Source organism: Podarcis muralis, chromosome 6 (assembly GCF_964188315.1).
Source record: "Podarcis muralis chromosome 6, rPodMur119.hap1.1, whole genome shotgun sequence".
Lineage (NCBI taxonomy): Eukaryota > Metazoa > Chordata > Lepidosauria > Squamata > Lacertidae > Podarcis > Podarcis muralis.
In genome coordinates this window covers 66,498,559-66,526,249 of record NC_135660.1, presented here as the reverse complement: position 1 = coordinate 66,526,249, position 27,691 = coordinate 66,498,559, and the positions used below count along the sequence as shown (strand labels likewise).

Sequence of the window (27,691 nt, the reverse complement as noted above, 5' to 3'; positions counted from 1 at the left end):
TCTGCATTAAAGTGGAAATTGTACGAAAGGTTATCATCACTATACTGTCACTTGCCCAGAAAATGTCATTACTTACGACATTTCATAACATTTCAGCCTGTTTAGTCCTTAAAAATTATTGAGTGCAAAATCCCAGTAATGAGGGAGGGAGAGTTTCAAGAGGGAGGACAAGGTTGTCACAGGGGGTGAGGAACATGGTATGCATGTACAGAAGTTCTAATGTCCAGATATAGATCAGATAGAGCTCAAAATCCAAAGAGTCCAAAATCCAGCCCAGCACTCTATGCAGCACTGGGAGCCAATTATGAAGATGGCAGTGGAATGAGGTTGTTTTTAGAAATGGGACTTACTTCAGAAAACCTGCTGTGCCCAGAGAAGTTACTGAGAGATTTTGTGGATTAAGAACGCCTTGCTTTGCTTAACTGTGTTGTATTTAAACCTCATCGGTGAAATTGTTTTTGTGCAAAACAATAACTTGTATCACTTCAGTAAGTTCTTCAACTTGAAATTGAAGTGCCAGTGCTTCTGTGATCTCTCCAAATTTAAATGATAGGTGCTCTGAAGAGGACATCTGCTTCTAATTGCTTTTCTGATTTTCCCCGTATCACTCATTCTACTTGTTTTCTCTTGTTTTCTCATTGTTGGCTTTGGATTTACTCACAATATACACAACTATATACATGAACTAACGTTTCATTTCATGTCTCATTTCTTCTTTTTCCTCTGTCTTTGGACACATAGGCATCAGTAAGTAAACTCAAACCATTGCGGGTAATATTGTAGCAGATGGGGAAAGTAGTTGATTTTTGTTACTGAGAATTGCAATTATTTCCTAGTAATGTAGTAACTGGAAGACATTTATTTCTAAATCATTCATTGTACTACATTCCAAAGGGAAGTAGGGCTAAGGAACTGAAAGCACTGTCATTGCACTGTGTGTGAAGACATTTCTGGTGAGTAGATTCTATCCCCTTCAGCTTGTTGGCACCTCTAAAATTTAGAGGCTGAAACCTGAAAACGTGCATTTACTGGAAGGCTCATTAAGGCCAATGGGACTGATCGCTATTGAGCAGCTTAAGCTTTGCAATCATCAAATCACCAAAGCATAGCCTTTTCATTTCACCATGTCTGCAGTTAGGCTAAGCCAAAATGGATTTGAGTTATAGGGAGCATAGAGCATAGCCTGCCAACCACTGCTCCTGAAAGCGCCTTGTTAGTGAAGTGAGCAGAGCTTGCACAGGAGTATCGCTTAGTGGGTTGACTCATTTAAATACAATTTCCATTTGCTCTTGCAAGCAGACCACATGGCACAACTGCCATGGGGATGCCGCTGAGAAGTGACTCATCCCACACTAACCCCGTAATCTTACAACTACTCACCATATCAACACAGCAATAGACTCCTGATCCCACTAGGAATATGAAGCATATGCACAGCATGTTACCATAAATCCATGATGTTTCAGATAGAACAGGGATTAACAGCTGTTTTGGTGACCATAAGGACTGTTCTAGCCCATTTGCAACACAAACATCCCAGTCCCGACCCTTATGTTTACAATAATTTACAACTGAGTTCTTATTCATATAGGTGCCCCTATGCATATTGACTCAAGGGGCAGCTCTCAACATGAAGCTGTCTCCTCCATTCAGATGAATGGTAAAGCCCTTTCTGTGGCTGAGTCCATGTGTACTTCAGGTCTCTGAAGCCAAAAGAAAGCACTAGACTGGGAACTTCCCTCACAATCCACTGTCCTGTCATTTTTATTTCTTTGATCCCCGCTTATTATAAGCAAGAACCTAGACACCATGTGCACTCCTTGAAACAGATCTCATACACAATGCCTCTTTGTCATGGCTTTTGAGCTTTCAGGAGAAAATTCAGATTTATACAAAGCATTAGTTTTTGAAAGGCATTTATTTAAATTAAGAAGATCAAAGTTTACCTTATTTGCCTTCCCTTGGTAAGAGAAGTGAACCACTTCCCTTAATAAATAAATAAATGTCTTGTGTTTGTATCTTAATGACATATAGATTAATTACATGTAGCTCTAGATTCTTAGATATCCTTAGAAAGCTTTAGACGTCACTGTTTTTTGTTCACAGCATTCAGATTATATTTTCTCATTCAAATCAATGTCCATGCATGCTTCCTTACCTGTGATTATTTTCTTTCTTTCAAGTCTTTTTCTTCTCTATCAATTTCAACAAAGCAGGGGGAAAAAGTCAGTCTTCGAAGAAGGGGACCGTCAGAGGGCTATAAGCAGCTTTGCCTCTCGTGCTATTGAGGCCCACAAGCAATCTAATATCAATGGAACATTGAACAATAACTTCCCCAAATCTGCAAGTAATGTGACGCTTTTGTCTGATGAGAACCCATTGACAACTCAGAACCCTCTGTACATGGAGGGTGCGATCCAGGGTTCTGCTTATTCTGGGGTCCTGCCAGAGAGAAAAGATTTTCTGTCCCCCTTTTCTCCCAGAAAGTTAGCCTTGAAAAATTCTCTGTTGGGATGGCCTTTGGGAAGCATTCATCGGGCGTGGACTCTACCAACTCGTCTTCCCAGAAGACACCTCTCTGATGCTTTGAGTAGGGCAGTCATTATGGACCCAGTTCAGTGGGAGCAGGAGAGAATCAGGGCAGAGAAGGAAAGGGCAGGGATTCAGCACCGCAGAGCCGACGTTGGCAGCCCAGTCTTCAAAAAGATCGTTGGCACAAAGATATCAGTCAAAGAGAAAGCAAGGCAGTTTGAACAGCAGGCCCTGCAGGAAATGAAACAAGTGAGATCCCGAGATATGAAAAGTTTGCGTTCACCGACACATAGCAGCTGCACTCAGGATGGAGAGAGCTCACTTGAGTTGTCTACCGAAAGCCTCCTTCCATCTCCTATCCATCTCTCGCCTTCTTTTTCCTCCCTCAGTCCTCACTCTGAGGTTATTGAACTCGACACATCTACTATACCTTCTGTGATCATAACTCACCATGATACTCCCGAACATTTGTCCCCTCCACCAACTCACAAGCCCATTCCTCCTTCCTTTAGGATCAAAATTCCAGCTCGCCAAAATCTTTTACCCTGTCAACCTACAGTGGAAGCAATGGAAATCATTCCTGATCCACCCAAAACCCCTCCGCCGCCTCCACCGCCTCCGTCTCCCCTCCCCCCACCACCAACTCCTCCCCCGTTGCCACTTCCATTTCCTTCCCCTCCTCCCAGCCTTTCCTTATCGTCGTCGTCTTCTACTCTAAGCACTCAGCTCCTCTCCCCTGCAAAACACACCAAGTCACCCTCCAAACAAGAAGTGGTCTGCATCCCTGACTTACCTGACCCTCCTCGCCGGGAGCTGAAGGGGATTCTTAAAAACATCCAGAACTTAGCAGATATTGAAAAATCTGTGGCCAATATGTATAGTCAAATAGACAAAAACCACATCTTACCTAAGCACATCGCCAAGCTGAGGCCAGTTGCGACGCCAGAACCACCAAGTACACAAACGGTGATTGAGACTGAGCACAGCCAGCAGAATGGAAACTTGAGCTGCATAGTGGAGGAACTTGAAAAAAGATTCCCATCGCAGTCCACTGCATTATGACAAGCCTGTGTATGTTGCCTGATGTATAACCTGGTACCATTGCAAACCTGTTGCCCAGGACCCCAGGATCCACAGAACTGCTTTGTCATCGTCACTGAGAGTTTCTCTTCTCTTTCTCCGCTTTTTCTTCCTGACTTTGCAAACCTGCAAATCCATAATAACACCTTTCTTCAGCTGGTCCAGATGGTTTAATTTTATGATGCTTATTTCCCTATGGGAGTGCTGTCCTTATCTACTTTTTCAAAAAGTACTGCTTTTATTTCTTAGGTGGAGGAGGAGGCATTCCATAACTAAAATCAGCGGGCTGGAAGCACATGTTAGCTCAGATGCAATGCTAAATGGGGATGTTTTTGTTTATCGGGGAGGGGGGCATCCTTCCGTCAAAAGCGTTTGTATCAACAAGCAAAGCAACTACCCTGCAATGCAAAGAGGGGTTGTGGTGTCTTATTGCTTTCACATTAAAATGTTCACCAGGGGAGAGGTCTTAACTTTTCACTGTAAGATGTTGGATGTCACTGGAAAGCAAGAGATAGCAAGCAAAACAGACTCAGCAAAATAAAGTGGGGGGGGGGAGGAAAGCTGAAGTTATTACAATAACGTATCATCTTGTTCTGTAGATTGGAGAGGATGGCAGGCTTGTCGTGTTGATAAAGGTTTTCTGATTTGTCGTTCCACCTTCTCTTCCTTCTTTCTGTAATCCACAGCATGCCTTTCATTACTTTTTCATATACTGACACTGCATATTCTAAGACTTCACGTTTGTAATTTATTTTGTGTAAAAAGCATTTTATAAAAAAAAAAGAAAGAAAATATTCCTATTAAAACACAGAGTTTCCCCATTCTGCATGCTACATTGCTCAGCATATTTCTTTCAGAAAGTCCCAACTCCCCCAATTTCATCAAATCTAATAAAGTAATTTGAATCGTTATTACAAACAAGAGGGATTTATAAGTGTGCGGGTTTTTTGGTGGGGTAGATTTTGCAGGCATTTGGCTTGAAGTACTCCAAATGAAACCAATTTCTTAAATGATAATTTTATTAAATTGGGTAGCTGGCTCTCTGAATACATGACAAGCTAGAAGAAGAAAAAAGGCTAAAGGCCAAAATAGATGGAGAAGCTAGAGCTATATAGGCAAATATCTGCCATTCTGTGGTAAAAAGCAGAGGGAGGGGCAGGGAATTATTTGTATCATGGGAATAGCACTGGGGAGATGGAGATTGAACATTTCCCCTCAAAACTGCTTTTAGCCATAGAGTGGGGGGAAGAGAGGTGTCTATACTGCACCAGACTAGCTTGCAGAGGAAAGTGGACTTCAGAAGCAGTTTTTCATAAAATGCAGAGGTCCGTCAACCTGAGCCAGGTGTAAAATAGTTGGCAGTGGAAGGGGGCAATTCTCTTAAAAATAAGGAACAAGGTACCTCTGATCATATTCACAGACCAGGGATTTGTTTTCAGTATCAAGAATGAGCTCACAGGTCTGCAATACACAACATCCACTTGGTTTCCCCCCTCAGCTTTCTTCATTTCAGTAGCCTAGTTTTTTTAGAAGAGGGGGGGCAATTTTTAAATTGTTGCCAATCTTGAACAATTAGTGAGTCAGAAACCCTTGGTTATCTACTGAAACTCTCCAATGTCCTACCTTCTGTCCATCTAGGGCAGGGGTCAGCAACCTTTTTCAGCTGTGGGCCGGTCCACCGTCCCTCAGACCATGTGGTAGACCAGACTATATTTTGGAAAAAATAATGAACGAATTCCTATGCCCCACAAATAACCAAGAGATGCATTTTAAATAAAAGGACACATTCCACTCATGTAAAAACATGCTGATTCCTGGACCGTCTGCAGGCTGGATTGAGAAGGCGATTGGGCCGCATCAGGCCCATGGGCCTTAGGTTGCCTACCACTGATCTAGGGCATAGGAAACAAGGTGACTTCCATCAGAGAAAGCATTGATTCCCCTCTTCAACACCATAGCAAAAGAGTCTCACTCTGGATATTCTTTCCATGAAAGAAAATGACAGTGGGTGATTTAATCACAGATCTTTGCTGTTGTACCCTGATTAGGATGTGAGTTCATCTCATCACATCTTTCCTCTTGCCCCTTCAAATCAGAATAATTATATTAAAACTAATATTTAAGAGAAGTGTTAATGAACAGTGTCAAAAGAAAGCATGTATTTGGAGTGAACATTAAAAGCTTAAAGCCAGTTTGTTGGGCTAATATTATCAGTCATGCACAGACAAGTAGTTACAAGGGTACTTTAGTTAAAGGTCTAAAAATATGCTGCTTTTCTTCACCGTCTGGCTTTTTCTCCAGTGGCTCTTGGGACAAGTATGGATGGCTCAATCAAAAATTGCTGAAGGTAGATTCTATTTTGTCCCAGAGCCAAGCGCTGCAAACTTCATCACTTGAGTTCTGCTGACACATTAGAAAATGCTTTGTGGTTAATAAAGTCTCCTATTCAAGGTGGAGTTTATTTCAGGTCCAGCGTATGTCATCAGTAGCAATAATAGCCAGCTATGTAGTGAGTACAGTAATCAATTCATTTTCTTTTCTTGCTGCAACAGAAGTTTAACATTTTTGAGCACTCTTGAGTATAGCACGACTTCAGGAACAGCAGGAATTCCTGAAATAAGAGGTTTCTAAATCTGTAAGTTTCAATTTGCTTCATTCTGTTATTTCAGAATGGCACTGAAATTGAACAAAATGCTGCAGTGCTGCATAACTAGCTAAATTTTCAAGCCTTATCAACATACTTTAACATGCTGCCATACAGTGTTCGAGTTCCTTTAAGTAATGGAAAGTTCAGGGCAGCCTTTAAAGCAGGGGTGAGAAACTTGTGGCCCCCCCAAAAGACACATGAAAGCATAAGAGCCCCGCTGGCCCATTTAGTCCGACATACTATCTCCTATACTTCTATACAAGACGGGGCCCTCTTGCTAGTTCCACCACCCTCCTAAAACTTTTGGTTAGGGGGAGTGGCCCAGGAGAGGGCATTATCTGTGACATCCCCTAAGCTGTAGGACTCCATCCCCATAGAGATGCATCTGACAACTTCATTATACAGTGGTACCTTGGTTTTTGAATGTAATCCGTTCCGGAAGACCGTTTGACTTCCAAAACGTTCGAAAACCAAGCCGCAAAGGGCGGACTGCAAATTCATTAGAGAAAATGGGGGGGGGCTCAGCGGAAGCCGTTTGATTTCCGAGGCGCATTCAAAAATGGAAGCATTTACTTCTGGGTTTTCGGCGCTTGAAAACCAAAGCGTTCGACTTCCGAGACGTTCAAAAACCAAGGTACCACTGTACAGTTTTTGGGAAATGCTGAAGACTCACCTCTTTACTCTGTCACAACCCACCCTGGGACCTTAGGGTGAAGGGTGGGGAATATATTAAAATAGTGGTGATGATATACTGGAGGGGTTTGCTGTCAGATTCCAGTTCACGTCACCCTCATGCTAGTCAGTAGCCAGGGAGGAACTGTTTCCAGAAGCATCTGTAGGGCTATGGGTTTCCCATTCCTGCTTCTCGTGATCAGTTTGCCTTGATGCGGGGCCCGCTGGGAAATTATCATGTTGCTGTATATCAGGGGTAGGGAACCTGGGGCCCTACAGATGTTATTGGACTACAACTCCCATAATTCCTGATCATTGTCCATGACAGTTGGAGCTGATGAGACTTGGGAGCTCAACATCATTCACAGGTTCCTCACCTTGGCTGTGTACAAATTAACCTGTTATTAAGAGGGTGCATCAGCAATCACACAAGCAGAGTCCCTCCCATAGTCAAGTCCTTGTGCATAATTTAAAGCAAAAATCAAAATAATCTTCGTTTTTACTTTTCATGTTAGGCCAGACATTTTTTCCAGCCCTTGTGAAAATGTATGGATTGCATGTACCTGTCTGTGAGCAAGTAAGCCTCATGAAGTTCCAGCAGGCTTATTGTTGTTGTTTAGTCATTTATTCCTGTCTGACTCTTCGTGACCCCATGGACCAGAGCACGCCAGGCTTACTCCAAGGCAAATGGATATAGGATTGCAGCCTCAATTACTGTTATTCAGGTTAAACCTGAAGATGGAGCCTTACATCATGTTGAGGTCCTTAAAAACAGTTTCCATGTGCTATGACGTCTGTAGTATGTTTAGATTCCATTACACTTCCTACTTTGAACAAAGCTAGTCATGTGGGTTTGAAGGGCTGATATGGGCAGACCAGAGAGGGCACGCGAAATCTATTACTGAAGAACATATTTTTCAAAGCACTAAATTATTCAGAACCAAATGGCCATTGCCTTTCAAAATTAGTTTCTAGTGGATCTCATCAAGAGGATAATGAATCTCTAATCATGTGTGACCTTCCATATGCAAGTGGGTCAGCCAGGACACAAGAAGCCTGTTTACAAAGGTTTCTTTAGTTCAGCCAAAGTTTAGACTAATCTCCTGGGTGAAATGAATGCTGTCATTCTAAAGAATGCTGTTTAGGGCCATAAATGGTGTCTTTTTTTCCAACGTAAGTTATCATTTTGTTTGGGGTGGGATGCCATTTGCCTATGTTTCAGGTAGACCCGTAACCACCCCACTTCTTTTCAGGTAGACATAATTAAGGCCACATAGACACCATAAATTTAAAGCAATGTGATTCCATGAGCAGTCATGAGTTCCCCCCAAGAATTCTGGAAACAGTTGTTTGTTTTGGGTGCTGAGAGTTGTTAGGAGACCCCTATTTCCTCCCAGAATTACAGTTAGAACTCTAAGCACTCAAAAAAAATAGCTGACAGAATTCTTCAGAGGAAGACCTGGTGCTTTAAATGTATGGTGTGGATGTGGCTTCTGGCTGGCCTACTCTTCTCTTCCGCTTGTTTTGAAACCATCCTGTTTTTCCCCCTTCCCCATACTTCCTATTTTAGCATTTCCTGCCATTTGTAAAGGGCAAATATATGAACTTTTTGGGTGCCTCCAATGTCTTTTAAAACAGGAGTAAAAGAAATTGCACCACAAGGATATATCCTACTTCACATATCTGCAGCATGTAACATAAAGTGTCTGAAGCCATTGAGAAGACCAGTGTCCTCTGTTCTAGATATCTTGTTAGAAGTTGGCCATTTTTAGCCTTGAGGGCCATGCACACCTGAAGTTTGGCGTTTTGAGGCCCCTTGAAAATTCAGTCCAGCTGACACTGCTCTGAGTGGCAAACCATTTTTGAAGCACTGTTTGGTCAGAGACCAGAGAGGGACTCTGAAAAACTATATTCTGTTTACAGCAAGGATAGAATGGAACTGATTAAAGAGAAACAAGTGATCCTTCCATGAGCTATTTGAAAAGAGCCTGTGTATTTATCATTTACAGAGATAGGCAGTATCTTTGAAGCTTTAAATAGTAAAACCTTTATCTCAGGAGCCAAAAGTTGCAAGAAAGCATGTTCTAATTTTACATTCTGTTTACTGCCTTTGATTTGGATCTATCTTTTGGGTTTCATACAAGATAACAACTAAAATATGTTTAGAGTAAGGCAAATACACATAGGAATCTATCTATCCAGTAACTGGAGTTGACAAATTATAACTCCTTTAAATCTGTATCACCAAAAAATTGCAGGACAGTATGCAAACAATTGTGCAAATTATGTTTCTTGTATCCAGAAGTGGTGTATATTTACAGAAAGTGTTCTGACATCTGCTGCTGTTTGGACATGATTATATATCATTATTTGTTTTTTGAGATTTAAGAGATTTTTGCTCAGCTACTAGTATTCATTGAATAGTAATCCAGAAATGTTGACAGTTTGCAGGAGATAGGTCTATGGTTTTCCTTCAAGCCACTAGAATTACAATGTAGCTTTCACATTTAGCCAAAACCATAAATGCATTTTCAAGTTTTTTGTCTTCGTAACAATAATGATTAGAAATGTGCCTTACTTTTAAGAAAGAAAGATTGAAAACCAAAGTTGTCAGGAATTCAAATTATCTAAAAGATCATTGGTTGCACACATTGAGTGCAACTTAAGAGACTGGTAAAATGTGGTGGCAGGATTTCTAGTAACAACTGCATGTGTATAAGAAATATTATATATATTGGTTCTTCTCCAGTTTTCCTTTAATACATAGGGCAATAGCATGGCAACCATTGCCAAAATATTTTGAGGTCTGTTTTATAAAAATAAGAGAGAGAGGAAAGTATTATTTTGGTTTTATTATGAACAGTTTGCAGGTTATTACATAACTATTATGTAATGTTTTGTTATGAACAGTTTTATTTGACACTATATAATTCAGTGCATATCAGTTCCCCGGCCTCTGATGTTGCTAAACTCCAGCTTCAAACAGGTCCAGCCAGCCTGCTCAGTGATCAGGGATGATGAGACTTGTAGTCCATCTGGAGTCCTACAGGTTCCCCATCCCTGAATTAAAGCAATAGTGTTGCTTATTTTGCTTGCAATATTGGATCACAGAAGCGTGTGCTCAGAGACAATTAGCTTCTTCCTTCTAGTGGCAGCTCTTTAAAACGCCATCTGAAGACTGAACCATCTAGAACATGATCATTGAGACTTGGGAAGCTGCGACCTGGCCAGCAGAAGAAGTATTATTGCCAGTCTCTATGTAAATGTAGAAGTGCTTTTGAGAATTGCCACTTGGGATCTGAGCCATCTTGGTTTTGGAGACTGTGGGTGGAGTTGCACATTCTATTGCTACCTTGTGCCTTAAAACCCGGACCACAACCTCTCTTCTGCAAAGTTGCATTCACAGGGAATAACAATGAGGACAAGGAAGTGGGTGGCAAGGTCTTTTCTGCCCACCCAGTACTCCTCACATCTTGGGTTTCAGGTCCATATTGCCATTGTGAGGATATACTGTACCTGAAACCTTAACTGGTGGGTTTTCAGGAGGAAATCAGTAGGTGGGAGAAGGCTTAAGCTGCCCCCCTCCTGCCTGCTGTTTCTCCCTATAAATTATGGCCTCTCGAACAACTCTCTCTCCCCCCCCCCACCTTTCAGATCTATGTTTCTGTCAGTCAGGAATGCCAACTGGGGTGGTTGTGTGAAGGTGTGTCTGTGGAACAATGAACAAGGGAAAGTTAAGTTCCCCTGCTGCTCTCTGCCATTTTTGCTCTTCAGGTTTCCTCCTTTCAGTGCCACTTTGCTAAGAAGCAGCAGCCAGCCAGAGTTTTAACCATGAGGCAGCAATGGAACATGCCATACAAAAGAATAAAGCAATACTGCTTAGGTAGACTTTGAAAAGTCATTGATAATCCTAGCGATAAATCTCCATTTTAGATGTTCATTACTTTCCTATCAAATGGACTACAGCAATAATTTACCTCTGATGATCCAGTACACAAGCTGAATGCTAATAGAAAAGCTTTGCAGATGGTAATATTAAAAATTAAATGTGATCCTCCAGACTCTTCTTTATTTCCCCCCTAGGTGTCATTAAATTGTTTCCCTCATCTGCTGCCTCTCTACTAGTTTAGCCTTAATATAATTGTGTGCATGTCTGCTTCAAGATAAAAAAAATGTAAGTCCTAAACAGAACATGAAGAGATCAGTCCAGAGGAACTTAAGTGCTCTTAAAGCTGACTAAAACCAGTTGTCCATAAGCATGCAATTAAACACCTAATCTGGCAATCAATGCACAGTTACTGGGGGGCTGAGTCCCCTTGAATTTAGTGGGATATGTCGTGAGAAGATGTTAAGTCTTCAAAACTGCACCCTGGAAATGGATGCTGTTCCTTTGGCAGCTAGATCAAGCATACAGCACAGCAGCTGCCCATTTCACCTTCTGCCCTTTGCCTGCCACATCCACTCTGCAGCACATTTTGAATCCGGCTTTCTACAATGGGGAGCATGGGGTGGAACAAAGGTATCAGAGAAAATGGGTAGGGGAATCCACAGCTACTTGCATCCCAATTTGTAAATCCAATTGTGTTTGTTCCGAAGTAACTGTGTATGGGATCGTCGTCTGCCTACCAAGTCATTTAAAGATTCCGTCTGTGAACACACCAAACATTTAAAGCACATCCCCCACACTAAAGAATCTTAGGAAATGTACTGTACTCCTCACAGAGTTAGAGTTTCCTGGAACCCTTAACAAACTACAGTTCTCCATTCAGTGGATTGCAATGTTTCCCTTCTACTGATAGAAGGTAGAATGGGGAAGGAAAGGAATTTCCGATGAAAGACTTCTGTCAACAGAAACATTGGATGCTACCCAATAGCCAGTGGAGCAACGTGACACTGTTGCTCTCCTGGCTTATCAACATAGCAGCTGATTGGCACTTCCCAGGAGGGGGGGAGGTGCTTGGTCCACGGTAGCAGAGCCAATCTGCCACCACAAGGCCAGGTTCCTTGCACCTCACCCCCTCCACAGTAACCCACTGTGTCAGGAAGCCAGGAGAGTGATGGTGTCTGACCGGGGCCACCTCAGCAGCCACTACTGACCTGTAGCTCCGCCATCCAAACTCCCAAGCTGCTTTGAAATTTCTCCTGGTTGGCTCCAGCTTGGAGTAGATCCATTGAAATCAATGGGGCCTAATTTAGTCATGACTAACTTGTAGAGCCATTAATGCACCTACTCTAAGCAAGCTAATTCTGGGTCCAACCCTCCATTGGCTTTAAGCTATTCAGTACTGTGGTACATGAGGTGCTACCAGGAAACTTATTTCTGAGGGGCAGATCCTGATTTTCAGTATGTTCCATTCCGACCACAGTTCCATCTGAACTACGGATTTGATGGAAGATCTTCCTAGATGTGTCTTGACTTTCTGAAGTGACCCTATGGAAGGTTCCAAGGGCAGTAGATACAAGGGGAAGGCTTTTGAATATCTGACATGTGGCCAGCAGCTTTTAACTACAAATAGATGTTCCACCTTTGCTTCTATGCATTCTTAGGAGGGGGGGGGGGAGAGAGTTACGCATATCTCCTTGGGAGATCTAGGATTAGGATATGGTACCCAGCCCATGTCAAATGAACCTTGCCTTCCTTGGTCAATTTTGGGTTCTCATTTTTATTATTCTGTTGGCAGTAAAAATCCGAAGAAACCCACAGTAATCCAGTATTTAAGATATTTATGGCCTATTTTCATACTGTTGCAATCATTATCTGTTTCTTTGTATCTTGAGCATTATTTCCAATGCACTTGCCCAAGAGCCACCCTCATGTTAATGCCTTTGATGCCCTTTTTAAACAAAGGTGAAACAAAGAAAATGTGATTACCTCCCACATTCGTGTTCCAAATTAAGTCTCAAGGACCTTCTAGATTGGGAACCTGAAGCACAGCAAAGAAAAGTCCTCATAAGGGTGCAACATAATCTATATGTCATGTTATTTGTTTTAGGGTAGTTCTACAGAATTCAGTGGGATGTACTGTGAGGCCCATAATGTTCTATTACAAAGTCTTTACATTTTGAAGAAAATGATATTGGTAAAATGCATATTTATATTTACAACTTGAATAGCTGGATTAATGTCCTGTTTTTCTTGTGCTTAATTTCAGGCGTGGATATGCACAGCAAGAGGTAAGACACACCCTATATTTTAGTAAGAAGTTACCATTTACATTTTTTCTCTTCAGCATAGCTTGGATAATTTTTGCATTTTATATTATTTGACTCACTGAACACAACATTTAAACTGCATTATCAATGAGAGTTGAGGATCTGCACGGCCGCAAGTGGAGTCCACTCAGGGATTTCCAAATACAGCACACCTGGCATCTCCTCGGTGCCTGTTTTGTGAAATGCCTTTCCAAATTCTGTAATTATACTTCAAAAAAGTAATTTTTGCAGGAATGCTTGCCTAGTGTCTGAGCATTAGAAGTTGGAATGTTTCATGAATAGGGCCTGCGCAAGGCATTCTGCATAAGAATATATGAAAGCCTCTCTCCCATTTGTTGTTCAAAACCCAGTTGGACTGGCAGTTGTGAGATAAATGGGCTCAGGGAGCTAGAACCAGAACTTGCCAGAACAATGTGCTGGCACCTCTCAGCTGGGCCCCGGAAGTGGGAGGAGAGACCTGACCAGCCTCAGCAAAGTCCCCCTGCACCTCTGGCTCGCAAGGAGACCCTCCTGAGAGCACAAAGATGAAATCCCTTACAGACTCCAGAGCGGATGTCCTCACGAGCTGGATGTGCATCTGGGCTTTACTGAGGCTCTTCAGCCCCCCCCAGCTAACAGCTGATATATGGGAAATCCATATGATATGTGAGCTGGAGTGGCATGGGCAGGGGGCTTGTTAAGTTGCTCAGCTGAGGCATGGAAAGGCGCCCTTCGCCTCAGTTGAGCAGCCTCAACAAACCTCTGGCTGGTGAGAAGACCCTCTTTGGGCTCAGGTGGGTATTCTAAGGGAGGCACATTCTGGCACCTTTTTCGCTAGAAAAAAAAGCACTGGCTAGAACTGCTACAATAAACATTTTCTACTTGAGAACAGATTTCCCAGATCAAAATAAACATTTAGCTTCAGTTATATATATATAGATGACACCAAAGTATGTTAATTGTAACTTTTCCCTCCAGAAATAACTCTTCATGTGAGTTTTGAAGAGGAAATCTGTAAATTATACATGTGGCCCTGTCTGGTCTTTGACCACAATAAAGATTGATTGATTGATTGATTGATTGTTACATGTGGTCACTCTTCAAAACTAACACAATACAGGTGTTTCGGACTCAGGAATCTGTTCAGAATAAGTATAAATGTCTTGGAAGAAGATGACAATATTGACAACTGTGGGAACCAGTTCCCTAGAGGCCAAGAACATCTATGGCCTATTGGGACCTTTGCCAAATCACAGGGCAGCGAAGCTGAATTTAATACATGTGGATCTGAAGTGGCTTTGCCCTTTTGCCTTGAGAAAATCCATCATTAGAGTAGAACTAAATTAGCTCTGAGCAATATTTTGGCCATTAGAGTCATAAGCAAAACTACTGTTGTCGTGCTGGTTTAAAGGTTACCTCGTAACCCTTCAACCTCAAAATAAATTACTTGCATTTTCTGTTATATCTTTCTCATCAACCTGTTTCTGTTTCCAATTTTCTTTGTCAGCAACAGCAATTGCTGAGGCCGTCCCTTCTCAGACCAGAGGTACAATTTTCTCACTTTCTTCTAGAACTTTGGGAGCACTCATATAGAATACCTTCTGACACACATTTATACATTTGGCACTTCCTTACCATTAACACTGAAGGAGAAAACAAGTTTTTAAATCGGTTTTTTAGTGTATTTATGCTGACAAGTTATTTGGCAATACTGTGATATTTTCATGCACCTGAGTCTGTTGACTTCAGTTGTGTGATTTTAAAGTTGACATATTTCTATAGCTTCTCTGCTGTTACTCAAACTGTCCCAATATCCTTTTTGTCCCAAATAACTCAATTAACTGCAGTGTTGTAAGCTATACTCAAGAAGCTGAATGATAATTACAAGCACCCTTTATGCTCTAATAATCTTAAGAACTTTCATTAGCAGCATGAACGATACCCTCAGTTCTTTGTAAAGTATGTTGATAAGTGATTGTGCTTTAGTTATGAAATGCAAGACTTGGTTTAGAGGTTCAGGCCATAGTATCATCCTCCACGTGACAAAAGCCAGAATTATATCTTGCACGAGGCAATGAAGAGCACATAAAAGCAGAAGGAAGAAGGCAGCCCTTGATCTGGTAGTGATTTGCAGAAGACTGGCAAGGATTTTTGACTCTCAGTTATTTAACAATGGCAAAAACAAAATGCCTTTCTCACTGCTGGAATAAATATATCCTGGGGATGAACCAGGAGGAAGAATTTTTTGTGTAGAAGGATTCTAGTATTCAAAAAAACTTTCTGGCCTAAAATTCTTTAATTTTACATGTACCGTATTTTTCGTCCTATAGGGCACACCGGCCGATAGGACACACCTCGGTTTTTTTTTGGGGGGGGGGAATGAATTTAAAAAAAATATTTCACCCCCCCAGCCGCGGCTGCCGCCCCAAGCCTTATGCACACCTGCCCGAAGCACGGGGAGCCCTCCAGAGGGCTCCGCGTGCTTCGGGCGACAGGCTGCCGCCCCAAGCTTCGCGCGCCCGGCGGGACCTCCCGCCAGGCGCGCGAGGCTTGCGGACACTCGCCCAAAGCACGGGGAGCCCTCCGGAGGGCTCCCCATGCTTTGGGCGGCAGGCTGCCGCCCCAAGCCTTGCGCGCCTGGCGGGACCTCCGCAAGCCTTGTGAGCCCGCGGGAACTCCCGCCGGGCTTGCAAGGCTTGCGGATAGCTTCCTGAAGCCTGGAGAGCAAGAGGGGTCGGTGCGCACCGATGCCTCTCGCTCTCCAGGCTTCAGTGAAAGCCTGCATTCGCCCCATAGGACGCACACACATTTCCCCTTCATTTTTGAAGGGGGGAAGTGCGTCCTATGGGGCGAAAAATACGGTATGTATTTTGCACTAAATTTTGGCTAGTGGACTTTGAGGTTCTAGTAAAAATGCCAACATAGATCCTGCAAGCTTGAAGTTTGCACATCTCAACATGCACTAATGATTCTCACATGCTTGATCCTTCTTTGGGTTTCAAAAGGAGGAAGGACCATGTCTTGGAAGCAAATGGTGCATGTATTTAGGCCAACTCAACAATCCACATGGTGTCAGATTTGCACATTTTCAAGGCTTGATCCTGGGCTCCCCACCCATGAAAAAGATGTTACTTCAGCACAGGCCCAACTGCTTTTAAACAGAATAGACTAGGAGACCAGCCATAGATATTGCCCAGCAGAGCACATTGTAACAACTCATGGCTATTATAGTGAAGCAATATGGATGTGATTCAGGAGATATTAATGTCATGAGCTATATCAGCCTTTTTTCTCCTGTTGGTATGTCCTTTGGTAATCCATGATGAATGCTTGTTGTTCTTGCTTCAACGTAAGCTGTGCATGATTGACCATAACATCCCTCCAAGCAAGTTTGATAGAGAGTTTTGTTACTGCCTCCCCATATTTAATGTCTCCAACTGTTAAAATTTGTTTCAAAGAAAAACAGTCTACTTCACACTGTTTTTATAAGTTTAGTTTCCAAGCAACTTGAAATATGTCTGCTGAGCTCAGGAGTGGGGGACTGGTGCCCCCCCCACTCCTCCAGATGCTGTTGGACTCGAACCCTCATTAGCCTCAGCCAGCATCATCGATGGTCAGGGAGTTATAGTCAAACAATGTCTGACTGCAGATTCTCTTACCCCTGCCTTAGATGCATGTAAAATAATTGCAGTGACTATTCATGACTAACGATCAGTGTTAGGATATTTATCATCATAACTTAAAACAAACACTACAGTGAACAGGCACTGTGTTTTACATCGATCTAAGCTTTAGCATAAATATCACCATGGCATTTATTGCATTTCATTTCATTTCTCTCAGACCTCACTGCTAACTTCCCCCTGCCCTCTTTACACTCCTACCAGAGAACACAGGAGAACACTTCATGCAACTGTTGAAGTGCACTCTGGTTCAGACAAATGTATTCATGACTTACAATGGTTTATCCAAGTACACTATAGTGAATAAAAATAAAGAAATTGTGCAATAATTATTTAACAGCTATGGTAATTATGTAATTTATATCATAGGAATAAGAGTACTAAGAATGAATTCTCTTTCTTTGGCTCAGGAGTATGTTTTTAGCAATGATATAAAATGAAGTTAGGGCAGGAAAGCAAAACTTGACATTTATTTATTTTTTTAGAAATATGATACCACATTCAGGATGATTCCATCATGTCAGAGAAAATAGTTTGTAAAGAAAGCACAATAACAAAATATTATTCTTTCAGCTTTAGTCAGATTCTGTCAACTGGATCCTCTTGAAAGTTGAAATAGACGTAGGCATACTCCAAAAATGCGTCTGAAGTTCCCATTGCCCTTGCCTCAGCCCCACCGCTGGCTGAGAATTCTGAAGAGCACCACAGAAGAACTTCTTATGTTCCCCACATCTGAGCACTGGCACTAAAGGGAGAAAAACCCCTGGGATTATTATTTGTGTTATTATTCCAGTGCCAAAGGTTGAGGATAAAAAGGACCCGGCAACTTTTATCTTTTTGTCTGTGCTCATACCCTTCTCACACATGAACTCGGGGCTCTTTAAGATCTATGGGTTTGTGTATTCCTACTGAGATTTCTTTTTCTCTTTTTCTTGGTATTGTGACAAACAGGAACTTTCTATGGAATCTGGAATTGATCCTGGCCAAGAGTACTATGGGCAAGATTACTACAGTTATGAACATGGGTATTATTCATTCTGCATTTTCTACACCACTTCACAACTTTAAATGCCAACCAGAGCAAGAATCGAAAGGAATGCTTTAGGCATGGCCAAGCAGTTTTTACACTAGATTTCTTTGAACAGCAGAGCCCAGTACCATATCACAAGCTGTGAAAGTCCCTTTGAATTAAAAATCACTTTGTTCGTTCCCTTGGGCAGAGTCAGCCCACCCATGACGGCCTCAGGTGGTTGAAGTGCAAGAGGCGGTGCTCTGTTTGTCTCACCACTTCCACTGCTGAGAGGGAGGGGCTTCAGTGTGTGGCATTGCCACCTATCTTCCTCGCTCCTGGGAGGAGAAGCCAACACTTTGAGGAACTGAGTTTGGCAAGAGCTGGGGCACAGTGACTAAGGAAGTGGGCTGTGATGCTGCGGCAGGCCAGGAGGCAGCAATTCATGTTTGCTGCAGGCGGCAAGACAGGACAGGCCGTCCCAGCTCTTGGGCATGCCACATGTGATTATATTGTTGTGCCTTTCTGTTGTGTCTGTTAATCTTGTAAAACTTCACAACTTCACATGCCAACCAGAGCAAGAATTGAAAGGGCTGCTTTAGGCATGGCCAAGCAGTTTTTACACTAGATTTCTTTACACTAGATCTATTTGTCGCTGCTTCCAAGGACAGGGCCAAGTACAGCATAAAATAGTATTCTAGTCTCCCATTGGGACAAGAGATGGGGGAGAAATTTGATTCAGTTCACCTTTAAAGTCAAACCAACCTAAGCTGCATTTTCCAAAACAATACGCCTGGCTGAAACACAACAATTCTTTGAAATCGGCACTTCTCTGAATTTTGAAATGTCGTTCTCTGGAGAATTAATATGTTCAGAAATGCATATGCAAGGCAAAGTGTGCATAAAGATGCATATATTGGTGCAGATAATATAGAAAAAACACGTTATATTAGTGGAAATTGCTTCGCAAAATGTATATTAGGCAAGATTGCATACGACAATGTGTATATTAGGAGAAGTTTGTATTAAAGTTTGCCAGTCTGGGCTCCTTCAAGAGGAAGGGCAAAATATAAATTGAATGGATGGATGGATGGATGGATGGATGAATAGATAGATAGATAGATAGATAGATAGATAGATAGATAGATAGATAGATAGCTGCTTAATTTTCACGAGAACCTCTTTTTTTTTAAAAATTGCAAACTGATGTGAAAATGAAAAGAACTGAACTCGTGAGTAGAAAAACAAGAAACCAAGAGAAACCAAAATTGACTGATTCAACCATTCCCTTGTTGTGACTGACTACAGTAGTGTCAGAGTGATGGTTACATTACCAACACATGTGTATCTTCCGTGGGCTTCATAGCAGTTTTGTTGTGACCCCCCCTGACATTTTCCCCTAGTTCCTCAAAACAGCTGTACAAGAATAAGACTGAGGTAGGAAAGCAAAAGGGCAAAATTTTTTTTTTAAAAAAAGTAAATTGTATGTATATATGTGTGTGTGTCCCTCTTTCCTCACTGCCACCAAAACCAGGAAGATACCATATATAAGATACAGTTTGCTGTAAAACTATAGGAGGCCAAAGGCATGTGACAAGAGTACTCACTTTAAAAAAAAGGAAGCAAGCAAGCTAAGGATGAGTGCTCTTGCATGTATTTGTGAGTATACACAACCAACATGGATACAAACATAGAGGATGTCTGTACCTGGCTTTTCCCCCAGGTACGAATTGCCTCAATACGGAAGTCGTCGCCGATTGCTGTCTCCTTCTGGAATGTATGATGAATATGGCGAAGTGGTCGTGGAAAGCGATGGCGGCTACTATTATAGCCCACAGGGACCTACGGCAGAAGCAGACGTAGGTTTATTCATTTATTTATTTTCCCCAGTTCCAAATGTATTGACCTTTTGCAAATATATCAAAGCTCCTAACAGGACATGTGTACATTTGGTAAGCAATTTTTCGGTTCTGACAGGGTCAGTGTCGATTATGAGGTAAGCGAATGGAAGGACATTCGTGGAAGGAAAGCTTTGCATTCACTTCTTCTTCTCCAAAGCCACTTGCCCTTCTAAAAAACTTATCTGGGGTGACTTCCTAATCACTGTGGCATGGAAGTGAGGCTGCTGAGGGAGGTGGCAGCTGCCCCAAGCCAAGCAGATTTCTGTCCAAACACAGCCAAGCAGTGTTCTCCACCCCAGACCACATAGTGTTACCATCTTCAGTATTTGAATTTTTTTTTTTTAATATTTTATTAAGGATTTTCTTGTTTTACAGAAGTGTAGTGCCTCGTTTTTTGTTTGTTTTTTTCATGTAACATTTTTACAAATCCATTTCATTTGTTGAGGCATTAGAGGGAGAAGGAAAAAGAAAGAGAGAAGAAAAGGGGGGGGTGGAGAGAGGGAAGATGGATGGGGGTGGGGTCGGGTGGAGGTGTTTCTATTATGTTTAATGTGTGTAGAGTTTGGTGTCAGCGTTATTTGAATTTCTGTGAATCAAAAATGTGAGTTGTAGGAAAGAGTGATAGCATAGTACAGGCTTTCCAAAAGTGGGTCTCCAGCTGTTTTTGGATTACAGCTCCCATCACCCCTAACTAGCAAGACCAGTGGTCAGGGTAGATGGGAACTGTAGTCCCAAAACAGCTAGAGACCCAAGTTTGGGAAGCCCTGCCATAGTAGATATGTTTTAAATTATATCTTACAATTATACGTGGCAGTCTATGCATGGGTGCTGGCTCCTTGGGGCCAAGGCACTTTGGGGGGGCCCCCATGTTTTTTGTGAGGGTGCTGGGACCTCTCAATGTTCAGAGGGGCATTCAGCTCCGCCCCCTGGCTCCTTGCATGATGTCACGCTTGTGACTTCAGGACATCACAAGAAGTCACACGTGTGATGTCAGGATGTCACGTCAGCCCACCCCCCCACCCCAATCATCTTGAGAAGCTGGTGTTTATGAGAATACAGTGAGTCAAGGGTCATATGTCTCTTATCTTCACCTTCCATATCCCACTTCTCAAGTGGATGACCTAGACCAGGGGAAAACCTGTGGATTGGTCATGCCATGACCATTGGCCATGCCAGCTGGGGCTGATGGGAGTTGGAATCCAAAAGCATCTGGAAAGCTACATTTCCCTGGCCCTGATCTAGAGCTCCCTCTGCTGTCGCCTGCCTCTGGGATAGTAGACAGATGTAGAGCAGGGGTCAGCAAACATTTTCAGCAGGGGGCCAGTCCACTGTCCCTCAGACCTTGTGGGGGGGGGCGGACTATATTTTGGGGGAAAATATGAACGAATTCCTATGCCCCACAAATAACCCAGAGATGCATTTTAAATAAAAGGACACATTCTACTCATTGACAAACACGCTGATTCCTGGCCCTATTTAGAAGGCGATTGGGCCAGATCCAGCCTCCGGGCCTTAGTTTGCCTACCCATGATGTAGAGGATTGAGAGGAAGGAAGTGTACTCTCTGCATCTTCAGAGACATTCCTCCTTGTGGGCACTATAAAACAGACCAATCTTGTAGCATGACCAAAGCCCTAATAATATGTTATCAAGCCTGCTGAAGAATAGCAACCTTGTCCTTGGACTCCACCCCACAGAAGTAAAGTATGCAAATGCTGGTCACCAAAATCATGTCAGCAAGAGCACGTGGTAATTTACTGTGCTGCGGCTGGTATTGGTGAATGGTTAGTAAACACACAATCTAGGCAACTCACACGATCTGTTGTGTACATTGCAGCTGCAATCTGGTTGACAAGCTGTACAGCATCTGTAATATATGCCTAGAACTGAACTGAAATATCTCAGAAGCCATTTTCCTGAGAAAATGCCTGAAATGTTTCTTTTTTGCGGTATTTTATTCGCACTATTCTTTGGTGGAAGCTGCCATCCCAGGCCCCAGGGGCCTCAGGGGAACTCTAGTTCTGGAGCATTGCAAGGATGCAAAAGGGTGGCCAGGAAAGTAAGAAAATACCTTAGGGAATAAAGGGGGGAGTGCCTGCGCCTCTGCCAATAAATATGATAGAGAAATTCAAGAGGCCACTTGTTTAGGGCTCTAGATGTGTCTATATGGCGGAGCAGAGGGGGAAAGAGAGAGAGTTTTAAAACGGTTTCTTTGACATCTCTTCATTTTCAGCGCTGCAGCATCATCTAGTGGCTAAAGTGATAAAGTGCATTTTATTACAATTGTGGTTTTAAATTATCATATAACTAGTGCATATCTAAAAGCCTTTGGTACAGGCAACAATCAAAAAGGTCTAGTGTAAACATATGCAGAAGATTCAAGTTACTGTGCCAGAGAATTGTCTCCTGCCTCCACTGCAAGCCATAACGGAGATCTCCCCCCCCCCCCCGCAAGAAAAAGACTTGGGCTATGACTTTCACAACTACTTTAGTTTCATTGTTCCTTAGATATTACCAGTTTTGATGTTAAAAACAAGTCTAATCCATATACTTATTTTGCTTCTTCCCCTCTCGCTTACAATTAACTCTTCATTTCTTCCTGCCGCAAAGTATTCTAGGGCAACATGTTTTCAAGCCAGCCAGCTTTCTAAAATTATAACTAAGCTCCGTTTCTTATGATTTGCAGAGGACAAGTCCTGGTGCAGTTGTTCCCAGAAGAGCTGTAAGTCAGAGGCCAGGGCCTCCAGTAGCTATTAGTGCAGTAGGTGAAGTGGCGGCTATAAAGGCAGGCCCCAGCCAGGGAAGGAAGAAACTCAAAGCAGTGATGCAGCTGAGCCGAATAGCAGTTAGTGCCCCCAAGCCAGGAACCACCACGGAGGCAACACCATCTCCTTGGAAGAAGGCAAAGATCTTCCCAATGATGCTGCAGAAAGTGAAAGGGAAAGATGCAGATTACGCAGAGCTGGAGGCAGCAGCTCGCCAAGCGGAAGGAGAAGACAGCATGGTTATCAAGGGAAGCTATTTCCAGAAATCAGCCGGTGACGTGATCTCGACAAAGAAGGTTGGCCGTGCCCTGAAGCGCACCTCCAAGAAACTCCGGGAGCGTGGCACATCAGAGGAAGTGAGTGAATCGGACTCGAAGTCAGGGATTTCAATCAGCGTTACAGCGGAAAGCGAGTCTGAAGTGAGCGACTACGGCAGGAAGAAAAGGAGAAGGACGTCGTCGTCTTCAAGTGAGTCGTCGTCGTCCGCAAGCAGCACTTCTGCCTCTGATAAAGACTACTTGACAGTGACGCTGGACCAAGACGAAACCACTGAAAGCACAGTGGACTCTGATGAAGAGCGTTCAGATTCATCCGGGTCCAGTTCAAGTAGCAGCAGCTCCGAAGACGAAACCTCCGATTCTCAGAGCAAAGCGTCCGAAGATACAGAGTCCAAGATGTCGTCGTCGTTGCAGAGCTCCGTCAGCAGTGAAGTTACTGCCAGGACAAAGAAAAGCAGGAGCTCCAAGTCCAGTCTCAAGAACCAGTCATCTACAGGAGGAAGTGAATTAGATGATGCCATAGAAGAACTATCAGAAGAAGAAGAAGAGCCACCATCAGCTATAGAAGAGGAGTCAGATGACATTGAAACCTCTAGTAAACGGAGAGGGGGCAGTGAGGACGAAATTGACCCAGAGGAGGACAGTGAGGCAGAGAGAGGTACTACCAAGAGCTCAGCGACTCCAACAGATTCTGAAGATGTCCCCAAAAGGGAGAGGATTCGGAAGAAAGGGCCCACAAAGATTGCAGATACTGCTGAGTCAGAAAATCCCAGTGACTCTACATCTTTTTAGAACACAGGAGGTGGAACAAGAGGTAGACAGTGTGCAGTGAGGTGTGGTTTTGGTTTGCTGTGCTCTCTTTGTGTTGCTTTTTTAGGAGGGAGGGAGCATTATGCAAGTTTTGGAAACAGTTTGGGAACCTGCCACTAGCCAGCCTGCCACTCTCTTCCATTAAGAGAAATGTTTTTCAGAAGAGTTAAGGGCTCCTAGCTGAACAGCTTCACGAACTTGAATACACACTAATAGGATTGCACAGGGGCTAAAATAATAAGAATAATTAAAAACAGGGTGGCTTGTCCAGAATACAACAACTTTCACAACAAAACTTTTATTACTTATTCAGTGGCGTAGCGTGGGTTGTCAGCACCCGGGGCAAGGCGCCCCCTAACCTGTGGATTTGCGCCCCCTAACCTGTGGATTTGCCCTAACCCCAGATGTTGCGCCCGGTGCGGCTGGCCCCCCCTGCACCCCCCACGCTACGCCACTGTACTTATTGATTGATGGGTTGATTGATTGATCAGGTTGAGTCCAGATGTGATTCTTGATTTCTCAGCGTTTCCTGATCCTTAGTAGAAGGCGAACTCCGGAGAATGGGGTTGTGTTTGAAGTGGTGTGAGCTGCTATGAACATTCTTCCTCTGGTGTTTGTGCTGTGAGATGGTTCATTCACTCAGAAAAGCTGAAGCTGCAGTAATCAAGCAAACAGCCGGCGTGTGTGAATTAGCGGTTTCTTTAAATATTGGGGGAGAGGGGTAGATATGTCTATTTCTACCACTGTGTGATTTGCATTTTCTAAAGATGTCTCTGTGCCTTAGAAATCAAATTGCTTTATATATATATATATAAAAACATTTTCACTGAAGAACTATTTGCATAAATTCTATGCCTACCCAAATTGCTTATAGCTAGGTTCGTTATTTAGCATGGAAACTACTTATTAACTAGATAGATTATTTTTCATTAAATTTACATGGTTAGTGCTCAGATTGGGAGGCCAATTATGAAGATAATTAATAATTATATTGAATCTGTTGCAATTATATTTGGCTGGTTTATTCCAAAGTTTTGGTTTGTGTACTGTAATTCGATTAATGTAAACGAGCAAATCCTTACACGCAATGGGATTTCATGCTAGCGAGACATCATGTGGGGATAAGCATGGTTTCATGTGGTATATTCCCCATCCCCTTTAATTGCAACACCCACATGGTTACACTTGCTTCAGAAACTAAGATTGTCAAGCTGTAAAATACCACTGCTTTCGTGCAATGATCCCCTTGAAGCAGCAATGTCAAGTGCTCTTCATGAGCTGATATTACAATACAATATTTCAAGTGATTAATTCTAGGAGGAAGTGATAATGATTTTCCAAATATGTACCCTATTGGCATATTGTACATACCCTGTTGATCTCTAAGGCTAGTTCATCTATCTGCCTGTGTTTATGGTGTGAAAACTTTGGGAGTTTGGTTATGTCTGACAGAGACAGTTATCATGGATATCTCTATCTGATCATGGAGGTAAGCCTATCAAGAGATAAGATGTCATTTGTAATCAACTGCCTCAGCTGAATGTATTTCAGAGAGAACTACATAAACATCAGGCTTTCAGAGAGAGTCCCAGGAAAAGTCACCCATATTTTCTGCAGCTTGGGCTCACTGGTTGGCTTATGGGGTCAAACAGATCAGCCTGAAGATGACATCACACCACTTCCTGGGAAGATACCTCAGTGTGTTTCATTTCCCAAGTTTTTCCAGTATAGCGAATCCACTCCTGCCAACACTAATAGAAATGCAAAACCAAACATGTTAACTTGAAAACACCTTCAGTTCATTATACAAATGGTGTCAGGGAACAGAGATTCTAGAGCAGGCTTCCCCAACTCCTAATCTTGTTGGACTGCAACTCCCATCAACCCCACCTAACACGGCCAATATTCAAGCCTGATGGGAGTTGTAGTCCAATGACGTCTGGGGGGAACTAGACAAAGGCAGTTCAGAAGTGTTTTGTAATCACCGGCCACCACAGAGATCAAAATCTAGATTCTACTTGCTTCCTCCCTTCCAGGTCATGAATAAAGTGTTTTCCTGCATGTGTCCAGTGAGAGATGTTTATAGGATTTGCTGCTTCACACATTTCTCCCCCCTCTGTTTTATTATAGATATTAATGTAAATAGTCTCTACTTCATTTCTGAAACAAAAATACCCATATTGAGGCATTCCTTGTTTTAATCTCAATACACAGTGGTTAACAAGTCATTCAGCATATTTTAGTGCAGTTAAATTGATTTTTCTAAAGGAAATTGTTCACTTACCTAATTTTGTTTTCTCGTGGAAGCAATGGAGCTGCCAGTGCTATGCATTTTTAAAAAACTACACTATAAAATAATTGATTTCTCTCTCTCTTTGTCATCACTCAGTGGGCGAGGAAAAAAAGGATCAAGCTGGTTGTTGATCCCGAGTATGAGACCAGCTCCACTGGAGAGGACAGTGCCCCAGAAAGCCAGAGGAATCGTCTCAGCAACCCCAACATTCAAACCAATATCAACGGGAACATCTACATTGCCCAAAATGGCTCGGTTATTCGAACCCGGCGCAGTTGCCTCTCAAACAATTTAAAGGTCACATCCCCTGTGAGGCTGGGGAAACATTTCAAGAAACTTGATAAGTTGGCAGTGACGCACGAGGAGAACGTCCCACTCAACACGTTTTCAACGGGGGCATCATCTAGTGACAAACTGAACACAAGACCGTGTAGTGTTTCCTTTGCATCCTCCGCTATAGACGCTGATAACACAGGAACAAAGTCAGGGGGCAACCGGTTGAAAAGCACAGAAGAGCAGGAGTCCATTGTTGACAACGAGGATGTCAAGGAGCCTTTGGAATTACCCAGCGATCACACGCAGTCAGACGACGATGAACTGTGGATGGGTCCGTGGAACAACCTTCACATACCAATGACAAAACTGTGACCTCTCTTTTTCATTTTAATTTTTACTCCCATTTATAACAAAAAGTAGGCTTTTTATCGTCACCGAGGAAAACCGTATGAACTTTGTTATCGTGCACATAAGTTGTATACTTTGAACAAAATGCTTTAAAGTAAAAAGGGGGTGAGGGGTGGGGGGAAATCCAGAGAATTTGCACTCACATTTGTACCAATTAATTGTTCTTCCCAACAACTCTTTTTGACAGGCTCCGAATTCACTGAACAAATATCATTAAAATGGACTAGTCTTGTTGGCTCTGGAGTTATTGTTTAATAATCATCAAACCACTACTTAAATGCACAGAAATTGATTGATCAAGTTGATTGTAGCTGAGAAGGCAACCATCACACACTTGTTTGATGTGTCGGTAAAGCACATAGAAGCTTTAACCACCGGTCACTGCTGTTTCAGATTTTACCCTGCTGATAATCCTACACCCCTGATCTAAATTATTTTCAGGCTGTGAATTGGCCACTCATGGATGATAAATTCAGTTATTATACACTGCATAAAGGTGGTCTGTGTTGTGCGACCCCTTCTTGTGAAGGTTGAGCCTTTATTTGAATGAAACAAACTATGAAGAAAATCACTAGCTGCCTTGGGAAACAGGTTTTATTTTTATTTATTTTTAAAAAAATGTGCCTTATTTCTAATAAGAATGTATCCAACAATGTAGCAATTTGCTCTCGCTATGTCTTCCTCAAAAAATTAGAAGAGCCATTGACCAGTATGCTCCCTCCCTCCAAATGACTTAAATCAAATATTGTTTGAAACTAGCATGTTGACTCTCTGAAGATCCTTTTCGTGTCTTAGATAACTCATGCAGCTCATCTCTGTATCCCTTCTGATCTGTAACATCTTTTACACACTATGGGCAGCAGTATTAGATAATGTACATGTACTCGAAGTTCTTCCATTCATCATTGCAGGTGCGTTTCTCCACTTATTATCTCTATTGTTAATGCTAAAGTTTGCACAGGAAGCTCCCTGTGTTACAGGTCACTTCACATGACAGAGTTGGTGTGATGGGAATGAAGGTTGAGATTTGCTCCACACTGTCAACGCATAGTTCAATCTTACATTTGCAGGAGTCCTAAAAAGCTGAGTGGTGCCAAGCTAGCAATCAGTATGGGGAGCCTGAAAGCCAGTGAGCTCCAGAACCTT

General features: G+C 42.6%; 2 protein-coding genes across 8 annotated transcripts in view; both read left to right on the top strand.

Annotated features, from left to right (window-relative positions):
• PCDH15 (protocadherin related 15) overlaps positions 1–26,782 on the top strand; it is a 621,509-nt gene extending 594,727 nt beyond the window's left edge. For 6 of the 7 annotated variants that reach the window (XM_077930491.1, XM_077930494.1, XM_077930496.1 and 3 more), the window contains 5 exons: positions 13,084–13,105; positions 14,631–14,669; positions 17,758–17,831; positions 19,539–19,674; positions 25,958–26,782. In XM_077930491.1, the coding sequence (XP_077786617.1) occupies positions 13,084–13,105; positions 14,631–14,669; positions 17,758–17,831; positions 19,539–19,674; positions 25,958–26,509 (823 nt within the window). In that variant the 3' untranslated portion in view covers positions 26,510–26,782. The remainder of the gene's footprint in view (positions 1–13,083; positions 13,106–14,630; positions 14,670–17,757; positions 17,832–19,538; positions 19,675–25,957) is intronic. The other variant, XM_077930495.1, reaches the window with a different exon arrangement.
• On the top strand, positions 22,185–23,829 carry LOC144328038 (uncharacterized). The gene has a single exon (XM_077930497.1). It carries the CDS (start codon positions 22,540–22,542, stop codon positions 23,548–23,550), a length of 1,011 nt encoding a protein of 336 aa, XP_077786623.1. The 5' UTR covers positions 22,185–22,539; the 3' UTR covers positions 23,551–23,829.
• Positions 26,783–27,691: the final 909 nt, after the last annotated feature.

Bases quoted from the DNA above. Each gene is read 5' to 3' on its own strand.
- LOC144328038 (XM_077930497.1), top strand. From the start codon at position 22,540: ATGCAGCTGAGCCGAATAGCAGTTAGTGCCCCCAAGCCAGGAACCACC.